At 34.7% G+C, this 23,597-nt stretch overlaps 2 protein-coding genes and 1 non-coding gene across 3 annotated transcripts; 1 reads left to right on the forward strand and 2 right to left on the reverse strand.

Annotated features, from left to right (window-relative positions):
* The first annotated feature begins 1,608 nt into the window (after window positions 1–1,608).
* Window positions 1,609–5,848, forward strand: LOC107785982 (uncharacterized). Its single transcript, XM_016607418.2, has 3 exons — window positions 1,609–1,754; window positions 4,537–4,734; window positions 5,490–5,848. The coding sequence occupies exons 2-3, from the start codon at window positions 4,553–4,555 to the stop codon at window positions 5,674–5,676; spliced, it is 369 nt and encodes a 122-aa protein (XP_016462904.2). The 5' UTR covers window positions 1,609–1,754; window positions 4,537–4,552; the 3' UTR covers window positions 5,677–5,848.
* Window positions 5,849–7,227: 1,379 nt separating this feature from the next.
* Window positions 7,228–7,299, reverse strand: TRNAP-UGG (transfer RNA proline (anticodon UGG)). The gene has a single exon. It is a non-coding gene; the product is annotated as a tRNA-Pro (tRNA).
* An 8,422-nt stretch (window positions 7,300–15,721) lies between these two features.
* Window positions 15,722–18,185, reverse strand: LOC107830323 (large ribosomal subunit protein eL31-like). The gene is made up of 3 exons (XM_016657850.2): window positions 18,057–18,185; window positions 17,816–17,939; window positions 15,722–16,201 (listed from the first exon to the last, which is right to left on the reverse strand). The coding sequence occupies exons 2-3, from the start codon at window positions 17,896–17,898 to the stop codon at window positions 15,922–15,924; spliced, it is 363 nt and encodes a 120-aa protein (XP_016513336.1). The 5' UTR covers window positions 17,899–17,939; window positions 18,057–18,185; the 3' UTR covers window positions 15,722–15,921.
* Window positions 18,186–23,597: the final 5,412 nt, after the last annotated feature.

A 23,597-nucleotide genomic window follows, 5' to 3' on the forward strand; every position in this document is an offset into this window, starting at 1 on the left:
GGTTAAACTTTCAAAAGTAGAATATAATACTATAGTATAAGTTTGTTCACCTCCTGTATATTGGTCGATACAAAATGAAAACTAAATTCCACTTCACAGGATATCAAATACAATGACAATAAGCCATCAGTGTAAACTGCGAACAGCCAGCTATGAAATTGAAATCGCCAAACTAAACTTATCCACTTTTTTCTGTTTCTTTCATGGAAGTAGTTTAAGAGAGTAACGAAGATTCAATTGACATAAATAGTAAGGGTTTGATAAGATTCGAGCTCATAAACATCAGTTCAAATTGTGACTTGTTTTTTGTTTTGTTTTTGGGTATGTTTTCTATTTGGTGTCCTGTACCCGCTTAGGCCTGATTAATCCAGATTTACGTAACTCATTTTAACGTGTAAGGAGTAAATATGAACCTAATGTATAACTGTAGGGATATTTTTGATAGAAAACGTAAACGGAGGGTAAATAAGGCCTATTTATGATAGTAGAGGGGCAAATCAGACCTTCATCCGTACATTATATCTACTTAATTCAATTATTCAACAACCAAACCTCGTAAGATTAGATCAGAGACAGATCCAGAATTTAAACTTTATAGGTTGCGACAACGATTTCAAGTTAATATACAAGAATAACTGTGGTGGACCCGTATCTTCTACTCTGGATCTGCCAGTAGATAAGATATATCCTCAAATAGGGGTGTTCGTCGGTTGGTACGGTACGGTATTTAGACATTTCGGTTCGATATTTTCGATATTCGGTTTCCTAAAATGCTATACCAATATCGTACCTAATTAAATTCGGTATGGTTCGTTTTTTCGTCTTTCGGTTTCGATTTATTCGGTACGGTAATTTCGGTTTATTCGGTTCTAAAACAGCTTCTAAACGTTATATTTAGGGGAGAATAATACCTTAACTAGCCGGCAAAATTAAAATTATAACTAGCCAGCAAAATCAATCTTATGAATGCAACAACACTACACATCATATATGGGACATCTATAAACAAGAGCATAAGATTAGAATAACGTTTACAAACTTCATCAACATGTAAGTATGTCTGGTCTAAAGCTCTAACTTGCATCTCTGTAATATACCAGACACCAGTAAGCTTCTCAAATGTGACCAAAATAAGTTTTTCACAAGTGTTGTTTACAGAAATCATTCGGATAACATTCATTAACCACATAGACAAAAGTAGGTAGCGCACAAGCTTTAACAAAAGAATATGGAACTAGAAACATTCTCGTGAAGCTCTCTGGTAACTGGGGGCTGCAAGGATGACATGATATTTAAAATTAATCCAATATATATTTCGGTACGGTATCGGTATTTCAGTATTTTTTAAAAAAATACCAAATACTATACCTAATACCAAATATTTTTAAAATGTAAATCAAATACCATACCAGATACCAAAATACCAAATACCGAATATCAAAAATTTTAATTTTGATATGGTAATTCGGTATTTACCAAATTATGCACAGCCCTATCCTCAAAGTTGCCAAGTATCAAAGGAGTATATAAAGAAAAGAGGGAAATAGAAATAAATCAAAACTAAGGGCATCACAAGTGGATTACTAGTATTTTCTTGGGGTGCAAACTGTAATAATCACAACTTTCAGTGGGATAGGTAGAAAATCTCCGATTCATGATTTTCTCAGAAGCCTCTATCAGAAAGCTAGGGTCACTGCTATCGGCGACTGAAGCAAAACATCGCCTGTAGTATTACTGCAAATCGCAGACGAAAGGTAAATTTTGAGCTCTATTTTTACTCTATTATGCTCTTAATTAGTTTTATTTGACTTTTTTTTTCTTCTGTTTTTTCTTCCTTATTAGTACAATATATTTGTTATGAAATGAAATTGACTCGAATAGAGTGAAATGGATATAGATGATTCATATAGTTGATTCGATTAGTTTAGGCTTGAAGCATAGTTCGTTGATTGATTAATTGATTAATTTCAAATTTTTGCTAATCAGCTTCTGTCAGATCTCGTTTGGTACATTTTACAATATAAGCACACGATATACACTTAGGCATGTGTAAAAGAGAATGAATTTGTTATAGGTTTATATGTTGTATTTTTGGTGGTCAAAGGAGGATTCAGGATTTGAATTCTATGAGAGTGTAAATTTAGGATAGAGACCTCAACTGCTAATAACCAGGGTGTGCATTATTGGGATTAACACCGAAAAACCAAAATTTGGATTGTATTTTTTCTTTGGTTTCGGATTGAGAAACTAAAATTTTGTTATGATTAGTTTCTTTTCTATTGAAATCAAAGAAACTAAACATAACAAATTCTTTATATCAAAGTAGCAAATATGTAAAATTATCGCTGTTGAGTCTTAAAACTCAACTATTTGCCTGCCTGCAGGTCTTTAATTGTTAAGTTTCTCATCTAAAATCTATTCCTTAAAATTAAAAAGGGGTTGGATCACCTCAAGTACCAAATGCTCCCGTACATCTCAATGCAGATCTTGATTGCTACAGCGTGTTCTTATAAAATTTGGAAGGCTTGATTTTTCCACCCGTCTCCTAAAGATCTCTCTCCCAGCATATACAGAACACCAACATCTGCTCAGCAATAACTTTGTACTCAGTTTTTTTATTTCCTTCTTCCAAATTGCATTAGCAATTTGTCACTTTTTTCGGAGAGAAACTTTCTGAATTATGCACAATTATTTCCTTGTATCCAGTTCCACCACAATGACCCATCTTATTTTCTTCAGAGACTTAAAATAATCTATGTTTATCTTGATTGTTTTTTGTTGGATAAATCAAATAACGAGTGTTGTTTTTCTGGTTAGCTGGAATAAATAGAATTAGTTTAATTTTAGAACGCACAAGGAAGCCATTGTGTGCTTCCATCGGTGAAGGCTTAGCTTTAGCAGTTAAAATAAAAGAAGTATAGAGGAGAGAATGCCCTTTGTAGCTATCTACAAATTAGCACTGCAGCAGCAGCTGAGGGTGAGAGGTTTTGGACCTGAGAAGTTGAGACAACGGAAGGAAGAAAGACCAAATAAAAGGAAGAAAGTGATTCTATGCCAGCCTTTAAATTTTAATTGGACATGTGGCTAAAATCTAAACTACCATTGAGAAGTATTGGAGGATTTAGTACTGGACGGGATCTCATACAATGGTATAGGGTCTAGGGCGAAGGTATTGGGTTCGACTGAACTGAACCCATAGCTTACGATGTGGATCCAACCCTGTTGGTGGGAGATGATAAGGGTTTTGGTTTATTGGTTTGACTCAGCTATGACTGATGATATTCAGCTTGATCTGTGAGATAGAATCGGAACTAGCTAGGAAAACATCAGCTTTTATTTAGCGGGGTTTGAGAGCAATTACTTGTAGTTTGTCAACTAAACCACGGAAAAAAAACTTTCTTTTTTCTTGTGCACGTTAGAATACCAATAACTCTATGCTTTTTCAGAGTCTTTTAGCCTTATCCTATGCCAGTAGAAAATATGGATCACTTCTAGTACTTTTCATTTTTATGTTTATTTTGTGTAATGTTGGCCAGACAAATTTAAATGTGGAACACGGGCAGTGAGGATTCATATAGCCGACCCTAACATGTTTGGGACTGAGGTGGGGTTATTCTATTAACCAATGATTATATGCAGTTAAATGAGATTAGATTCTTGGACTTGCCAGTTTTTAGTAGTCCCTGGTTTTTGTCTGATTTGTTTGGGAAAAAAGTATTCAAGGAAATTTTGAAGTGGGCCCGAAATAGAGTAAAATAGATATTGATATTCATATAGATGGGCTTGAGGCTCAGTTGATTGATTTTTTGATGAAAATTTTGGGGTTGAGACTCAACTATGTTCTTAGTTTTAGAACATTTAGAAAGGACCACAGAAATAAAGGTGATCTATGCAAAGTCATTCTGGATTTACACATGTGAGAGCATGATCTTTTGGTTTACTCATGTTCAAAACTACTTGATCAAAATGCTCATTCGATCCCATATTAGATTGCTAAATTAGCTAACCTTTTGCTCTTTTTTCTGAGGGTAGTGGCATGCTATATTTTGAACCTTTTTCACGCTAGATCTTTACTGCTTACCTATTTTTGTAAGTCTGGAAAAAAATGGTAATAATTTTTATGTGGTTTTCTTTTAAATTGAAAAAAGTTGCAAAATGGGGGGTGTATGTCTGGTCCCTTATTTTGGGATAAATATAAGAATCCATTTGTACAACTCCGAGACGATCTGTATAAGAAAGTCCATCAAGCCTCCCAGAAATCTTACCAACTTCTATATAATTGGGTATCTCCACTTTGCACCAACAATGTAGAAGAAAAGGAGAACTCTTGGCCCACGACAACGGATTCTCAACCCCTCATTTTTTTTATTGACTTTTCTACATATTAACCAAAAATACCAAAGGTTGTGGCCTTCCCAGCTTCTTTCTGCCTGCCTCCTAGTTTCCATCGCATCCTCCAGCGTGCTAGAGAGAGAGTATGTCTACTCCCTTAGCTGGTTAGATGTTTGATTTTATTTCCTTTATTGTTGGGTCCAGGACTTTCTTGGTATTGATGGCATCCAAGATTCAGCAACTGCAATCTAAGGCATGTCAAGCTTCACAGTTTCTTGCTAAGCATGGTACTGGCTACTACAAACAGTTGCTGGAGCAGAACAAACAGTATATTGTGGAGCCACCCACTGTTGAAAAATGCAATGAATTGTCCAAGCAGTTGCTCTACACTCGCCTTGCCAGGTTATACTCTCTTCAGCCTAATTACTTGGTATCTATTGCTAAGCTTTTAGGATCAGTCATTGTGTTTCTGTGACGAGCAGGCCACTATCTGCTTGGACTTGTGTTGAAATTTGCACTTGAAAACCAGTATGAGTAGTTTTGGTTCCTTCAGTGATGGATTAGGTACACCACATTGCTTTATTTTCACTGATGCATGATAGATTCTATTTTTGTGTACTATGGAACTGCATCTTATAGTTGTTTTGATTTGATGTTTTAAATGCAAAATTTTGTGCTTAATGTGCATAAAATGTTTTTGGTGTCTGTCAAACCAAGTAAATGATATAGCCATAGTCATAATCTCGTGTTAAAAGCGCAGAGTAAACTACTATTATTTATAGACAGTCATAAAATTCTCTTGTTAAATATTATTATTATAGACAATTAATTACCTATAGAAGAAAAATTTATAGGCAATTCTATGCTCTATGATGAAATGTTATTACGTGAATTACTTCATAAAAATGTTATTATGTGAAGCAATCATTCCGCATGTAATGCAACCAAATATGGTGGCCAAAGACATTATTAATTGATATGCTTTATTTTAACCCCCATGTGCCTCCCCTGTCTGAGTTTTTTTTGATCATTTTTTCTTCTAATTGAGCCAAGTGGAGTGGTATGCATCTTTACATAACCAATATTTACGAGTAGTCTACTGTCCATTATGAGTTGCTTTTGTTCTTGATCATTTGAACATTTTTTAATTCCTCCAGCATCCCTGGCCGTTATGAGTCATTTTGGAAGGAAGTCGATTCTGTGAAGCACATGTGGAGGAATAGAAAGGAATTGAAGGTTGAAGATGCAGGCATTGCTGCTTTGTTCGGCTTGGAGTGCTTTGCATGGTATTGTGCTGGTGAGATAGTAGGAAGAGGATTTACATTCACTGGTTACTATGTCTGAGATATCAGTTCCCAAAAATTTGTTTGCGCAAATTGATGATTGTAAGGTCTCTTTTTATTAGGATGATTCGAGTAACAGGGAATTCATACAAGATTTTGTTTCCCAAGAAAGTTTTCTGGTTTTGAGAAATCAGTGTTTAAATTGATGCAATAAATTGCTCCCTTTTCGGTCATCTCATTCCCACTTCAGTGGAGAGGCTTAGATTGAACTTTGTAATTGTAACTTCCATCTTTTGAGTGACACTGCTGCCTATGATAGTAGTCTTTGTTAGTGTTCCTTTTGTCGATTTGTGGAGCAGCTGACCCACTATACTCTTGGTTCCTTCAATAGAAACAACAAATCATTTATACATAGTAAACAATGTAGTTGTTGAGTTTACAGCTCTCAAGCTCCTTTTCCACTATACAAATCTGGTTTGTCTGAGCTAAAAACCCAGTCTCTCATATTCATATAGCTAGCTATACCTTCTCATTTATCATCTGTCCCTCAATACTTGGGAGTTCCCAGATTATGCCTTTGTTCGGAATTTTATTGTTACAATTACCCTCCACTTCCATAACAACCAAAGCTCGATCTCTGGCTTTGTTAAGAAAGCGGACTGTGAGTCTAACTCAACTCCAAAAGTTAATTCATGAGGTGAGGATTATATCATATGAGGAGACTTCATTTCATTTTTTCAATAAATTGTTGGCTTGCTGCTATAACAGGTTGGTTTTGAGGAAGTCGGCCAAGTTGCCAACAGACGAAGGGATGTTAGGGTGGAGAAAAACTATATGCACCGAAAATATTATAAACTGCACAGTGAGCTTTCCTATTTAAGGGCGGTAGGATCTTATTCATCCCATTGCGTTTAGTTTCATGTGCTATTATTGTTTCTTCCATCACCATATTCTTTTTTTTTTCCATATTCTTGTTCAAATTAAATTGTAGTAGGAATATTATGTTTAATCACTATTGTAGTAGGAATATTTAGATTGTTGACTCGTACTAATGACCAAGAACATAATAAAAGTGAAAGTGAAAGAAAGCCCCTAGTCTACTTTAGCCTATTGAAATGCAAAATACTACCAAGAAGAACCCGAGTTACAATTGACAAGGTAGAGCTGCAAAGGACCAAATATTGTGGTTTGAAATCTTCTCCGAAGTAGGATAGCATTTTATTATTACCTCATTTGTAAACCATTGTTACTTGGTACCTTCAGGCGACAGTGAATAAGTTGTAGTAGTAATTTTAAAGCTTCACAACTATTTATGTAATAGTACGATTTGACTAGATACAAAATTTAATAAAGAAATAAAAACTTTTGAATTTTGTGATTTTAAACTTGTCATAACATTTGTATAGTTATTTAAAGTTGGAGTTTTAAAACATGCCATAAATTTGTGTTTCTACAAGCTTGTTATTAAGAGTAAAATAAAAATTTAGTGTAAAGTTTTTAAATTAGAATACACTACAAAATAAATAGGATCACAATAAATAAAACAGAGAGTAAGTTTTTACTATAGTGATCGATAACAGGAATATCTCGAGAAAAAAAAAAGAACAGTAAAGGGGCGTTCCGAGAATCGAACTCGGGACCTCTCGCACCCAAAGCGAGAATCATACCACTAGACCAAACGCCCTTGTTGAGAAAACGTTCCTACAAAACAATATGACTTGTCTCTATATCCCTCCCTTTTCCCCCTCTACTTTTCTTCTAAACGGATCTAACATAGTGATCGATAAAAACAGAAGAAATATATTCTTATGAAATGTCCCTCTTTCTTCTTTTATTTTTATGATTCTCTTTGTAGTTGTTTGTTTGTCAATTTGGTCTACAGCACCTGTTAATTGTTTTTCAGAGCGCACCCTTATTAGTAATTGATCAGCGTGGAGATTCTCACTATACTAGTACTAGTACTAGAAAGAAAACCGTGATGGGTTCTTGATCCTAAAAACGATCTCGAGACACAAGTGTAGGCCTGAAAAATGCAATAGGCACCAGAAGAGTTTGTTTTAGTGGCGCGGGGAGTCGGCCTATTTGCTTTAGGCCCTAAAAATTTGAAGGTCCCAATTTTTTTTAATATTGTTATAATTAGAATTGTATTAAAGGTGAATGTCTATCTTTTAAAGAGTTTTTAGTTTGTAGCTAAGTTACTTTTCTCCAATAAATAAAGGGATTCTATTCCATATTTCCGTTTGTAATTCATTCCAAATCAATAAAAATTCTCTCTTTCTACTTTTCTCAACAATACTCTTCTTCTTCTTCTTCTTTTATTGTTTTATAACACGTTATCAACAAGGGACTCCAACCAATTGAGTAGAGGCTTTGGGATAATGCATGGTGCTCAACTTGTACATAATATTGAGCATAATGATTGTTAATTATTCCATGAACTTCCTTGAGGAATAAATTCTGGACTTAAGGTAAGTATTTTACCTTATTTTTCTCTTTTAAATTCTTGAAATTCTATAACTTGGTTTTAAATACAAGCAAATATAATAAATTTTGATTTTAACTCTAATAGAGTTTATAAGAAATTATAATCACCCGAAATGATAAAATTTTTATGTCTTGCCATGATCAAATTCATCTATGAGAGCACAAGAATTGGAAACCCGCCCCATTGAATTGGCTTCATTCTCGAGAATATGGTAGCAATATGTAATAAGTCTAAAAAAAGACAAAATTATTGCCGTGAATGTATCAATGGATGTGGACGTAGCAATAGATGAAATTATAATCGTCATCATTTGACAATGAGAATAATAAGGATTCTCAAAATAATCCTTCACTATGTGAAAGTAATATTTGTCATCAATTTGACATGAGATTTTGTAAAGCACATATAGATGATTATGGTCCATTCATGATGTGAATGTGACAACATGTTATTTATGAATACTTATTCATTCTTGGAAGAATATGAACGTGCTAGTGGTAGTGGATATTGATCACGCCCAACTCTAGTCCTAAAAAGGATAAGTGATCGCTGCAAATATAATCTGGTCTAATAGTCCGGAGTCGAATCCCACAAAGAACTAAGGTTTAGCTACAACTGTTTACTATCACTAAGAAGACAAGTTTGAACAAATTTTGAAGTTATAAAGATTGAGATTTTATTTCTAAGTAATTAACTAAGTAATTAAAGTAGTAAATTATCAACTAATGGTATTGAGCGTAGGAGAAGAGATTAAGAAGGCCTAGAGTTATGATTTTCTCAATTGTCAGAATCATTCCCGTTACGTCTTTTATAACTTCGCCTAATTATTCTTTAGCGATGGCGAGTACTTCGGGTGTCGTAGTTATCTCTCGAACAACTACTACAATTTACTAGATATATTCTCTCGAACTACACTATCTAGCACTAATTCACCGGTCATTATGATCGCACCGAGGTTTCGTTATCTCTAATCCCGCCATTATACCCTCCGTACTGATTTCTCGCATACATTAGGAGTGATTTTGTTCAACAACTACCTAAATATATACTCTCTCTCGAGCAGTACACACTAAATAGGCACAGTCAATTGATGGTCATTCAATCAACAGCAACAAACACGTAGTTGAACAAGTAGAGAGATCTAACGACTCAATTATATAAAAACATAATAAGAATTTATCCTACAAAAGGTTCCATCAAAACCCTAGTTAACAAATTAGTTGTTCATAGTCATGCTAACAATCATGATAATAATTGAAAGCATTAAAATGCAGATTAAGGAAGAATGAAAGAGAAAACTCTTGTGATTTGTTGCTTCCAAGTGTTCACATAGCCTTTTGCCTCTCCAATAATGTCTTCCTTCTAAGAAAAAGGTTTAGAACCCATTTTATACATGTTTGGGGGCATGTAGGGTCGAAACTACTAAGTCCTAGCCGAATTAGGACAAAATTCGTCCTTGGGCGTCTCTCTTGGAGCCTGGTGCCAACCTGGACATCGAACTTTTTTCACTTTTGTGCTCTTTTGCCCTTGGCGTTTTGGTTGGTGCTTAGCGCGAACCTGGGCACCAAAGTCATACTCCTTCCAAATTCTTCCGTTTTTACTTCAATTTGCATGCAAGCTTGCTAAATCACTTCCAATTGACTCCTACATATATAAACACCATTATTAAAATCAAGTCACAAATATTCACACCAAAATTAACAAGAACGAGGCATAATACAAGGCAAATTACATGCAAAAATATAGATTTTGAGCCTATCATCATCATCCCACACTTATGCTCTTGATCGTTCTCGAGTAACCTAAAACCTTGCTAACCAAACAATGCACGCAAGACATCATACAATGGAGGAATATTTGGCAATTTAACACACTACACCAATGATCATGGTTGATACCAACAATTAAGCCATTGCATACGCATTCATACCTTTCCAAACTTTCACATGCCTGAATATTAGTGACTAATTTAAAACACTCAAACAACATGCCCATAACCACCCAACCTCAAAGACTGACTCATCCCCAATAAGCACTCTCAACTCGTGCACTCACCCAACAAGAGATATTTAATAATGTCATCTATCCGTCATGGAATCATGTGCCTCACCAAAAAATAAGAGGGTATTCCGTCTACACATTCAAATATGCATTCGAATAAATTTAAGGACATCACATATATGAACAAAAGAACCACTCACTCTTACACACTAATTCATGTACATTCTGTAGTTATACCACAGGATTGTCTGTAGTATATATCTCCACTAATCTAAGCTCGCAAAGTCTAAGATTAATTAGGTCTTTACGAGTTGTAATGTAGGCTAAGGGACGAGTAAAATATATTTTGGGTATAGCGACTAACCCTCTTAAGCAATTTAATATACTACACTTAACTTTCAAATTACACACTATCCATGACCAATTCAAGCAATTCCACTAGACCATATACAGTTTGGCTCTTCTTCTTTAAGCACAACTATGCATTCACTAGCCCAGATCACGATGAATAGGATGTGTATTTTCTATATATTTTTTTTTCTCCTTTTCTTTTTTCTTCAACACTCTCCATAAATTTAGGTTGCCCGACTAATGATCTTCCAAAACATACATGCACATTTGGATTTTCTATGGTTTCACTCAAAAACTATCCCAAATCTCACCAGACACATTCTATCGTAAACCAAAAGGTTACTAATTCCAACACTTTTGTACTTTGGCATGATCGATTGGGACATCCTGGATCAATTATGATGAAACGAATAAGAGAAAACTCAAATGGGCATTCATTAAAGAATTTAAAGATTCTTTAAAATAATGAATTTTCTTGCACTTCTTGTTATCAAGGCAAGTTAATTATTAGACCATCACCGATAAAGGTTGGGATTGAGTCCCCTGCATTTTTGTAACGTATACAAGGGAATATTTGTGGACCTATTCACCCACCTAGTGGGTCCTTTAGATATTTTATGGTCTTAATAAATGCATCTTCTAGATGGTCCCATGTGTGCCTATTGTCATCTCGCAACCTGCGTTTGCAAAATTAATGGCATAAATAATTTGATTGCGGGCATAGTTCCCTGATAATCCAATTAAGTTTATTCGACTTGATAATGCTGCTGAGTTTTCATCCCAAGCATTTAATGGTTATTGCTTATCAATTGGGATAAAAGTGGAACATATTGTAGCTCATGTTCACACTCAAAATGGTCGTGCAGAATCTTTGATTAAACGTCTGCAATTGATAGCAAGACCGTTACTCATGAAAACGAGCTCACTTCTGTTTGGGGTCATATCATTTTGCATGCAACAATGTTTGTTCGTCTCAAACCAATAAATTATCATAAATATTTTCCGTTGCAATTAGTTTTGGGTCATGAACCTAATATATCCCATTTAAGAACTTTTGGATGCGCAGTATATGTGCCTGTAGCACAGCCATATCGCACCAAGATGGGTCCCCAAAGAAGGTTAGGAATATAAGTTGGGTTTGAATCGCCCTCCATTATTCGCTACCTCAAAATATTGACGAGAGATTTGTTCACTGCTCGCTTTGCATATTGTCGATTCGATGAGGCATTATCCCCAAAATTAGGGAGAGAAAATGGTGAAACCAAAAGAGAAATTTTGTGAAAAACCCCATCCTTGTATCATCTTGATCCATGTGCCTCTATTAGTGAAAAGGAGGTGCAAAAGATTATTCATTTGCAGAAGCAAATCAAATATCAGACGCATTTACGGATCTAAAAAGGAGTACAAAATCACATATCTCTGTAGAAAATATTCCAATCCATATTGATGTCTCTGCTAGACAATCTTCTAGTGTTATAGCTAATGAGTCAAAAACTCGCCTAAAGCGTGGCATGCCATTAGGTTCTAAGAATCGAAATCCTAGAAAAAGAAAAACAAATGATGAAGATGACACTATGAAAGAACCTCGTAAAGAAATTCATGATTTAACTAATTTTGAGATTCATGAGGAAATCATTGAGCCTGATATTCAAGAAAATAAGGAACCATTAACAAATTCAATCGATATTGAGACAATCGATCGGATATAGTGGTGGATTATGTATTTGCATATAATATTGCATCTAGCATTATGCAAGAAGGTGAAGATCTTGAACCTCAGTCTGTTGGAGAATATTGACAAAGACATGATTGACCAAAATGGCAAGAAGCAATCAAATCAGAGTTAGATTCACTTGCGAAACGTTAAGTTTTTGGGCCTGTAGTCCAAACACCTAATGGTGTTAATCCTATTGGCTATAAATGAGTCTTTGTACATAAGAGGAATGAGAAAAATGAGGTACAAAGATATAAGGCACGCCTTGTTGCACAAGGATTTTCACAAAGGCCCGGTGTCGATTATGAAAAAATAAATTTACATATTATGGATGCAATAATATTTCGTTATCTCATTAGTTTTGCTATCCAGGAAAAGCTTGACATGCATTTAATGGATATGGTTACAGCCTACCTTTATGGCTCACTTGATAATGAGATATTCTTGAAAATTCCGAGAGGATTTAAAATGCCTGACTCACATAATTTAAAGTCCCGAAAAATATTTTTTTATCAAATTGTAAAGATGGGTGTATGGTCTAAAGCAATAAGGAAGAATGTGATATACCCACCTTAGTGAGTATTTATAAAGGAAGGTTATATAAATAATGTCATTTGTCCATGTGTTTTTATAAAGAAGACAACATCGAAATTTATTGTACTTGTCGTATATGCTGATGACATAAACCTTATTGAAACTCCTATAGTACTCCAAAATACAATTGATTATTTAAAGAAAGAATTCGAGATGAAAGACCTCGGAAAGATAAAATTATGTCTCGGTTTGCAAATTGAACATTTGACAAATGAGATTTTTGTTTATCAATCTGCCTACACATAAAAGGTGTTGAAACGGTTTTACATGGATGTAGTGCACCCGTTAAGCACTCTGAGGGTTGTTCGATCACTTGATGTGAATAAGAACCCGTTCTGACCTCAAGAAAAGAATAAAGAGCTTTTTGGTTCCGAAGTATCATATTTTAATGCAATTGGAGAATTAATGTATCTTGCTAATACAACAAGGCCTGACATAACTTTTTCAGTTAATATCTTAGATATGGATCTGCTCCTACAAGGAGACATTGGAATAGAATCAAATACATATTGTGGTATCTAAAAGGGACTATCGATATGAGCTTATTTTATGGCAATAATTGCAGTCCCGATATTGTTAGTTATGTTGATACTAGGTATTTATCCGACCCACACAAGGCTCAATCTCAAACAAGCTATGTGTTTATATGTGGAGGCACTTTCATATCTTGGCAATCGACTAAGCAATCAATCGTGGCTACTTCATCTAATCATGCTGAGATAATTGCTATTTATAAAGCAAGTCGAGAGTGTGTATGGTAGAGGTCTATAATACATCTTATTCGAAATTAATGTAATTTGAAGTGTGACAAACTACCCACGATTTTGTATGAAGACAATTTAGCATAAATATCCCAATTGAAGGAAGGATTCATAAAAGGAGATAGGACAAAAACACATTTCACCAAAGTTATTTTTCACACATGATCTTCAAAAGAGTGGTGATATCAATGTGCAACAAATTCGTTCAAGTGATAATATGACAGATTTGTTCACAAAAATCTCTACCGACGTCAACTTTCAATAAACTTGTGTACAAGATTGGGATGCGAAGGCTCAAAGATATGAATTGATGCTCTCATCAGAGGGAGTTAATACGCTTTGTACTCTTTTTCCTTACAACGTTTTGTCCCACTAAGTTTTCCTTACAAGGTTTTTAACGAGGCAACCAAAAGGCGTATTTCTAATAATGTGTACTCTTTTTTCTTTACTAGAATTCTTTTCCACTGAGTTTTATTTTACTTAAGGTTTTAACGAGACACACTATCTGTTGAATAGACATTCAAGGGAGAGTGTTATAAATAGAATTGTATTTAAGGTGAATGTCTATATTTTAGAGAGATTTTAGGGTTTGTTACTAGGTGGCTAGGTCATTTTTCTCTATAAATATAGGGGTTCTATTCCATTATAATTCATCCCAAAATCAATAGAATTCCCTCTTTTCTCCTTGCAATATTATTCTTTTCTTTATTGTTTTATTTCATAACATTAGATTTTATTGTTATATTTTCGTTTAGATAATATTGAAGTTTGTAAAAAAGAAATAGTACGAAATCTTTATACAACAAGAACGAGAGAAGACATCTTAAACTTTTAACGAGTAATATATTTTAGAACTTTAAATTAAACTACTCAAATCTTCGTATTAGTAAATAAAGTATTTTATAACAAGATCCAAGGTATTGTATTGCAAAGACATGGCTAATATCTTATTAATCAGAATTAAGCTTCACCAATATAAATAATAACATTACTATGTGAAGTTAAAGTTTTATATCTTGTAAGAATACTACATTATAAATAACAAAAAAATTCTATTAAAAAGTTTAAGGCTTCTTATTAAAATTTGGCTTTAGGTCAGTAACTTTTTGCTTGACCCCGATGTGTCGTCCATTGACAGGAATTGATGCCATGGAAGTTGGGGCACCCCTGTGTTTCCACTGCCCACTTCAACACCGTGAGTGGATTTTTGAATTGTCGTGAAGACACATTATACACTTACGTTGCTACTGGATTTATTGTGGGGGATTTAGAATGGACGGATGACATTCCTCTCGTTTGTTACGTCGTATTATACCCAGAGTGCAACAATAAGGTTACTAGGTTAACGAATAAGCAACGCATTTATTAGTGATTGAACAAAGTATGAGTGGAAAAGTTTACCTTTTTGTTTCTTTTTTTTTTTGAGAATGATGTATGTTGTTTTCTATAGTTTGCCTTTTCAGGTTTTAGGCCAATTTATTAGCTGAGAAAAGACAATGTTTAATATACACTTTGAATAGTAAAGGCGTTTTGGCCTGCAACTGTGAAAGCCAATATATTTTCTTTATTATCAATGCGCCAAATGCAAAATATTTCGAGTGCAGTAGTATTGAACAGTTGATTGCAACATTATTAAACGGTTGTGATTGCATCATTATTAAACGGTTGTCATGTAACTTTTACAGTTTGAATGTCGTTTAATTTTCCATACAGCTTTTACGAGCTTTCTAGTAATTTGCTGACATTTTTCATTCAAGCTGCCAAAGTCCATAGATCTAAAATAGTGTTTGGTGGCTCTGCGCTAAGCTCAATTTTCGACATTGTTGATGCTAAAGTGGAGGATATTGCATGAATAAATTTTTGTGAAGTAGCTAAGAACAAAGTCCAATCGAGATCGAAATGTTTGCTTTAAAGTAACATCCAATGAATCTAAAACTACCCCTTTCATCTCTCAACTGCTGCACTGAAGAGTCAATAGTGATGCAAAAGTGCTCCAAGTTCCTTTCATTTTGAAATTTAGGAAGTTTCTGGTTTTTAAGATCTCTTGTTTAACTTATTTAATTGCTACTCCTAATTTACAAGGTTTAAACTCTTCTTTAGCATCTTTTCTAGACCAAAAAAAACATAAACTGCAAACCAAGTGGCAAACCACAAGCGCATTGTGCCATGTGTTTCTATAACCATAGAGAAATGACAATAGTTTGGTAGCTAAAATGTAATAGCATAATGTCATGTGAGTTAATCCATGAGAAATCCTGAGAAACAGAAGACATGGATAGCATAATGTCATGTGAGAAATTGGATGCACGAAAAGACAGTATCGTCACAAAACTGAGCTGTTTTTTAACACTAAAAATGATCAGAAAAAACATGAAAGTGTCATTCACTGAAAATGACAGTTCAATCTTCATCCTCGATGATCTTGGTGCCAAGACCCTTCAATCCCTCTGCTGGGATCTCTGCAACAGTAACCAGAGAGTAGAGCTCCTCCTTTGCATCCTCATCATCATTCCTCTTGCGAGCAATACGGACTCTGACACGCCTTGGGACACTTCTGATGCCCCTGCTCCAGATCTGCTTGTTCAGCTTCACGTCAACTCTGACATCCTTTGTGCCCATAGCTTTCTGGGCAAACTTCCGGATCTCCTTGATGGCTGTTGGGGCCTTCTTCTTGAATGTGCTATTAAATAAATATACCAGCCAAAGGTTAGACAACATCAATAACGCCTATATGAAACGGTAATCAATTGATCTGCCAACAGTCAAAAAGGTGTAACACAACTTTGTTTACACTCCAGAGTCCAAAAGCAAGCACTACACTGACTCTTTCCCCTCAAACAATTTCTCACAACGGGAGCAGCTAGGGAAGCACCAAAATATTAAATCATGTATGTGAAAGGGAACCCAAGGGGGTAAAGGCCAAAAAGGAGCACATTAAGTTATGATCTGACCATGTGGCCGATAGAATTGATCTCAAATTTACTATCAATTCAATTAGCCTATAGGAGTGCCATAAAGAAATCCTGTAATCGCAGAACATTATGCAACAATGTGGGACAAGAATCAATAATGAAGTGATTGATCTCAAATTTGGTATATATTATTTAGTCAACCAAGTGACTACCTAATCAAATAAATAAATAACCTAGTGTCGTAAGACATAAATATCATTACCAGAACATAAAAGAATGAAAACACTGTTGTACTCCATTCCATGATGAAACAATTGAGGGCACAACGACACAAGCCAAACTCAACAGAAGATGACAAGTTTCACTATGACAACACCGAGCGAACATCAAATACTAATACCAACAACAACATAGTACCATTTTTAGCCCTTAGTCCTAGATAAAACTACTTAAGTAAACCTTCGATAGCTTCTACAATATTCTTGTAACCCACTCCATCTACTACCTTCCAGGTTCAATGTGCATTTCTAGGTGAGTAAAACAATATTGCCTCCCTCCTATTTTAACTATCATTTTAGCTCAAAAAGAATTGCCCCAAAATAATTACTCCCTCCGTTTCAATTTAGAAGAGGTAGTTTGACTCGGTAAGGAGTTTAAGAAAAAAGAAGAAACTTTTGAAACTTGTGGTCTTAAAAGCTTAAGGAGTAAAAGCTTTGTGGGGGCATAACATTTGTGTGATTATAAAAGCTTTCTCATTAAGGGTAAAATGGGTAAAATGAAGAGTTTAAAGTTGAATTATTTCCAAATTTAAAAAGGTGTCATTTATTTTAGAACAGACTAAAAGGAAAGTAACTCATCTAATTTGAAACAGAGGAAGTATCACTTTAGGAATTCAAGACTAAATTTGTTAATTGTTTCAAACTATGCCCTCAATAATTAAAGTGCTAATTATTTTAAATAATGCTCAATTCTCAAATAGTATTTAATAGGGGCAACTTAGTAAAATTATAACTTGTATTTATTATTTTCTTAATGGACGTAAAAAGAGCTAAGGGACAGCTAAAATGGGATGGAGGGAGTAGTAGTTCGTTCAGTTTGCATTGGTGAACAAAACTTGATTGATAGCTGAAACCATATACCTAGTCACCTAGACTTAGAGGTCACCAATTCAGATACATGTCTGAAAGTTTAGCAACTCACAGTTAATCAAAACTACCAATCAATTAATCTATCAATTAATCAACTATGTCTAAGTCCCACACTGATCTTCAAATCAAAAGACTCTTGATATATAAACGACAACATTTAACAAAAAAAAAAACAGCTACTGATTCATGAAACCAATACTTGCATTGCAAAATAAACAAATTAATCGATTTTACCAGCTATGCAAGCGCTTGTGGAGATTAATGGTGTACTCTCTGGTAACCACTTCCTCTTTTCTTCCTTTTGTTTTTTCCACCATTTTCTTTGCCCTTTTTTTTAACTTCTACACACTTACCGTTCCTGCAATTAAACAAAATAAAATACTTTTAATAAATTTTAGATCTGTAATGGAAGCTTATCAATTAGTTCTTACATTTTTTTACACAGAGAGAGAAAGAGTAGAGAGAGAGAGATTACTAGGGTTTGAAGGCAGGAGGCGCGAGGTGCCAAAAAGCAGAGATGATGAAGTAATAATAATATGCGGGGAGCTAATTAAAACCCTAGAGTGGTATAATCGTAATTGTAAGATGTCTGAGAGCTTTCTTGTAATTCCGTAATATATACATTGGGCTGGGCTTAAAGCCTAAATGTAGTTCTTCAAGTCCATTTTGCTCTGGGCTAAGGGTGGCAAGTGGGCCGGTCTTGTGGGCCGGTTCTTGCCTAGGAATCGTTAGGACCGGACCCGTTGGCCCGCCAAGGGACCAGGACATTGGCGGGTCAAACGGGCCCAACTGAATTTTTTTATAAAAAAAACTAGTCGTTTGGCTATTTAAAAAAAGAGTTGTTGGGCTTTAAAAAATAGTCGTTGGCTATTTAAAAAATAGCCATTTAACCCCCCCTCCCCAACTTAGTTTTAACCCTAAACTTTTTATAATTACACTTTTTTCCTATTTTCAACTATAAGTACCCCCATAATTCTTTCATTTTCTTACAAAATCAATATCAATCAATCACAACCTCTCTCTAATTTTCTTCTATACTTGTCACTGTTGCTTACTTTATTCCAAAAAATAGTCAAAAAATATTGAGGTTGTTACAATTTGTGAAAATTTTGTGAAGTTGGTGAATTGAAGTCTTCAACGATAATCAATTTTCAACAAGTTGTTCGTCAATTCGGTAAACTCGTTCCAACTCTTAAGTCTTAATATTATAGTTTTGTTTGTTTTATTTATTTGCTATTACTTGATTAATTAAGATATCTTCCTTAAGAAATATTTTTGGTAAAAATAAGAATTAGGAAAAATCCAAGACTAGCGAATCTAGTGGTACTGTTGTTCGTCCTCCCCTGCCCCTGGCTCCCCGAACCAAACCCCTTACTCGTCCTACACCTACTATTTTTTTATACCGATAATAGTTTATTACAATTTACCGAGACTGAAATTTACCATAATATTGCATCCGGTGAATATTTAGACCATGAATTAATGAATGCTCTCTATTTTAATAATTATAATACTATTGATGAAAATGATGATGAGGAAATTGATCTTGATGAAACTCAACTGGATGATGATACACCCACTAGTCGTGCTCGTGATGTTAACCCAACTAGTGATAACGTTGTTAATCCAAATGATGACCCATTTGAGAGAAAAAGTGTACCTAGTCCTAGTGAGGCTGACCCTAGTACCAGTTCAAATCAATTTCAACCGGGAATTAACACTATTACCGGTGGTATTTTATATTATGATCCAAAAAAAGATCGGGAAGAATTGACAAAAATGGTAATTGTTATGTGCTTACCATATAGTTTTCCTTCTGACCCTGCGTTTGTGCATTATATTAGAAAAACTTTTAATCCTACTTATAAAGGTTTTCCTCGCACAACCGTAAAGAGCGATATTTATAAATATAAGCATGAATATGAATAATATTTGTGTTATTTATTTACTCATATAAATTATCGTGTTGCTATTACAACTGATATTGGTAGAAGTAACAACGATTGTGATTACCTTACTGTCACATGTCATTGGATTAATGAGGATTGGATAATGCAAAAAGCGCATAATTGCTTATAGAATAATTGCTCCACGTCGCACAAGGCAGTTTATTGCTAGCACAGTTACATATATTTGCATATATTGTTTTATTAGTGATAAAATAATGTCGGTTTCAATGGATAATGCTATTAATAACACAAATGCTATAGACTTGCTTACCACTACGCTAAAATCCTGCATTTAGTAACATTTGTCATATTAGATGCATTTGTCATATTTACCATTTAATAGTGGGTGATGGTATAAGAATTTTAAATATTCAAATTGAAAAGTTTAAAATGGCTCTTAACCGGCTTTTTCATTCAAACTGTAGAAGTAGACTTAGGAAATATTTTAAAAAATGCGATGAATGTGGCTTAAGAGAAAGAAAGGTTCCTAAACCTTGTCCAACTAGATGAAATTACATGTATGAAAGTTTGGTTGTTGCACATGAATATAGAAATTCCATAAACTCAACGTTTAATGCACATGTAAGTGATGATGACGAGCACCTTACGAATGGGGATTGGGCTAATGTTAAAATGCTTGTTGATTTTTTAGAAAAATTTCATATTGCTACAAATGAATTTTTTAGACAATATTATCCTACTATTTCTAACTATTTAGTTATTATTGCAGAACTTGCAAATTTGTTTGCTCATTTTTTAAAAGGTGGGAAAATTTATAAACTTGCTATTTTTTCTATGAGAAAAAAGTTTAAAAAATATTTTTTTCCCTATTCCCCATATTTATGGTGTTGCTGCTTTGTTAAATCCTTGTATGAAATTAGAAGGTCCTCAATTTTGGTATGAAACTGTTTATAATGGTTTAACACTTGAAGATGATGAGTTGCCTAAACTTCCGAAAGTAATAGCCTCAATTAGAATAAATGCTCAAACTATTTATAATGCTTATCAAGTTGCATTAAATCATGCTAGACCAAATGTTCCAACTCCTTCTTCTTCTGATTCTCAATCATCTAAAAGAACTGCGGGAGTAAGAGCACTTAGTGCTTGGACGGGGTTTAGGGGTTCTTTTGGTTCTAGTAGTAATGATTTTTCACAACTAAACGAGCTTGAAGTTTATTTGTCGCAACAAATTGAGGAAGTGAATCCCAACGGCTCCTTTAATATTTTGCAATGGTGGAAGGACAAAGAAAAATATTTTCTGGTTCTTTTAAGGATGTCCCGAGACATTTTAACTATTCAAGTTTCAACAGTGGCATAAGAGAGAGCTTTCAGTCAAGCAAGACTTCAAATCGGTGATTATAGAGCGTCTATGAGGGAGAGCTTGGAAAAATCAGTACTTTTTAGAAATTGGATCCGTTCGGAAAGAAGAAATTTTGGACTTGCTGAATCACAACCAAAGGAAGACGAATCTTATGAAGAAATGCTAGTTGAACTTGCTGAGGATGCTACTTCGCCCGACAATGGAAGCGGCAATGACCAAGCTACTTTTCCGCCACCACCAACGGAAATTCTTCCGAACCTTGAAGGATTTATGAAATTTGTAAGAGATAGCATGTAACTTGTATGAACAAAAATTAGTATGCATTATGTAACTTGTATGAACAAAAATTAGTATGTATTATGTAACTTATATTTTGGCACATCTTGATTAGTTCCTTTTTCTTCTCAATGGCGGTATTAGCATCTTGTTGTGCTCATTCCATAGGGGAGGAAGACTAAGAAAGATATTGCCATATTTTTTATTGCTATAATAAAATTATAAGGCATTGCTTTGAATATCTTTTTACAATTTCAATTTTGGTATGAAACTGTTTATAATGATATAGCACTTGAAGATGATGAGTTGCCTAAACTTCGGGAAGCAATAGCCTCAATTAGAATAAATGCTCAAACTATTTATAATGCTTATCAAGTTGCATTAAATCATGCTAGACCAAATGTTCCAACTCCTTCTTCTTCTTATTCTCAATCATCTAAAAGAACTGCGGGAGTAAGAGCATTTAGTGCTTGGGCGTGGTTTAGGGGTTCTTTTGGTTCTAGTAGTAATAATTTTTCACAACTAAATGAGCTTGAAGTTTATTTGTCGCAGCAAATTGAGGAAGTAAATCCCAACGGCTCCTTTAATATTTTGCAATGGTGGAAGGACAAAGAAAAATATAGTCCGATTCTTTCAAGGATGTCCCGAGATATTTTAACTATTCAAGCTTCAACAGTGGTATCAAAGAGAGCTTTCAGTCAAGCAAGACTTCAAATCGGTGATTATAGAGCGTCTATGAGGGAGAGCTTGGAAATATCAGTACATTTTAGAGATTGGATCCGTTTGGAAAGAAGAAATTTTGGACTTGCTAAATCACAACCAAATGAAGACGAAACTTACGAAAAAATGCTAGCTGAACTTGCTGAGGATGCTGTTTCGCCCGACAATGGAAGCGGTAATGACCAAGCTACTTTTCCGCTACCACCAACGGAAATTCTTCCGAACCTTGAAGGATTTATGAAATTTGTAAGAGATAGCAAGTAACTTGTATGAACAAAAATTAGTATGCATTATGTAACTTGTATGAACAAAAATTAGTATGTATTATGTAACTTATATTTTGGCACATCTTGATTAGTTCCTTTTTCTTCTCAATGGCGGTATTAGCATCTTGTTGTGCTCATTCCATAGGGGGGAGGGGAAGACTAAGAAAGATATTGCCATATTTTTTATTGCTATAATAAAATTACAAGGCATTGGTTTGAATACCTTTTTATAATTTCAATTTTGGTATGAAACTGTTTATAATGGTTTAGCACTTGAAGATGATGAGTTGCCTAAACTTCGGGAAGCAATAGCCTCAATTAGAATAAATGCTCAAACTATTTATAATGTTTATCAAGTTATATTAAATCATGCTAGACCAAATGTTCCAACTCCTTCTTCTTTTGATTCTCAATCATCTAAAAGAACTGCGGGAGTAAGAGCACTTAGTGCTTGGGCGGGGTTTAGGGATTCTTTTGGTTCTAGTAGTAATAATTTTTCACAACTAAATGAGCTTGAAGTTTATTTGTCGCAGCAAATTGAGGAAGTGAATCCCAACGGCTCTTTTGATATTTTGCAATGGTGGAAGCACAAAGAAAAATATTTTCCGGTTCTTTCAAGGATGTCTCGAGACATTTTAACTATTCAAGCTTCAACAGTAGCATCAGAGAGAGCTTTCAGTCAAACAAGATTTTAAATCGGTGATTATAGAGCGTCTACGAGGGAGAGCTTGGAAAAATCAGTACTTTTTAGAGATTGGATCCGTTCGGAAAGAAGAAGTTTTGGACTTACTGAATCACAACCAAAGGAAGACGAAGCTTACGAAGAAATGCTAGTTGAACTTGCTGAGGATGCTGCTTCGCCCGACAATGGAAGCGGCGACGACCAAACTACTTTTTTGCCACCACCAACGAAAATTCTTCCGAACCTTGAAGGATTTATGAAGTTTGTAAGAGATAGCATTCAACTTGTATGAACAAAAATTAGTATGCATTATGTCACTTTTATGAACAAAAATTAGTATGTATTATGTAACTTGTATTTTGGCACATCTTGATTAGTTCCTTTTTCTTCTCAATGATGGTATTAGCACCTTGTTGTGCTCATTCCATAGTGGGGAGGAAGACTAAGAAAGATATTGTCATATTTTTTATTGCTACAATAAAATTATAAGGCATTGCTTTGAATATCTTTTTACAATATTTTTGTCTTTAAATTTGAATTAAAAGATTAGGTCACAATTCTATAATAAATTTACAAGGCATTGCCTTAGATATTTTTTTAACATCTTTTTGTCTCTAGTTTCTATTTTATTTTTAAAAAAATCACAACTTAGCACTTGGGCCCACTTAGCCCGTGAACCCGACCCTTTTAGCCCGGGACCATGAGTTCGTAGGCCCGGTCCCGGGCCGGTTCCTACAAAAGGACCGTTTAGCCCGGGATCGCGGCCCACGAGACCGGACCAATTGGCCCGTTTAGGGGCCGG

This window comes from Nicotiana tabacum, chromosome 21, assembly GCF_000715075.1.
Source record: "Nicotiana tabacum cultivar K326 chromosome 21, ASM71507v2, whole genome shotgun sequence".
NCBI classification, from domain to species: domain Eukaryota; kingdom Viridiplantae; phylum Streptophyta; class Magnoliopsida; order Solanales; family Solanaceae; genus Nicotiana; species Nicotiana tabacum.

Excerpts from the sequence above, each read along its gene's own strand:
- LOC107785982 (XM_016607418.2), top strand. The coding sequence starts at position 4,553 with ATGGCATCCAAGATTCAGCAACTGCAATCTAAGGCATGTCAAGCTTCA. Across the intron at positions 4,735-5,489 it reads CTCTACACTCGCCTTGCCAG|CATCCCTGGCCGTTATGAGT; the intron begins GTTATACTCTCT and ends TAATTCCTCCAG.
- LOC107830323 (XM_016657850.2), bottom strand. The coding sequence starts at position 17,898 with ATGGTGGAAAAAACAAAAGGAAGAAAAGAGGAAGTGGTTACCAGAGAG. Across the intron at positions 16,202-17,815 it reads CACAAGCGCTTGCATAGCTG|CACATTCAAGAAGAAGGCCC; the intron begins GTAAAATCGATT and ends TTTATTTAATAG.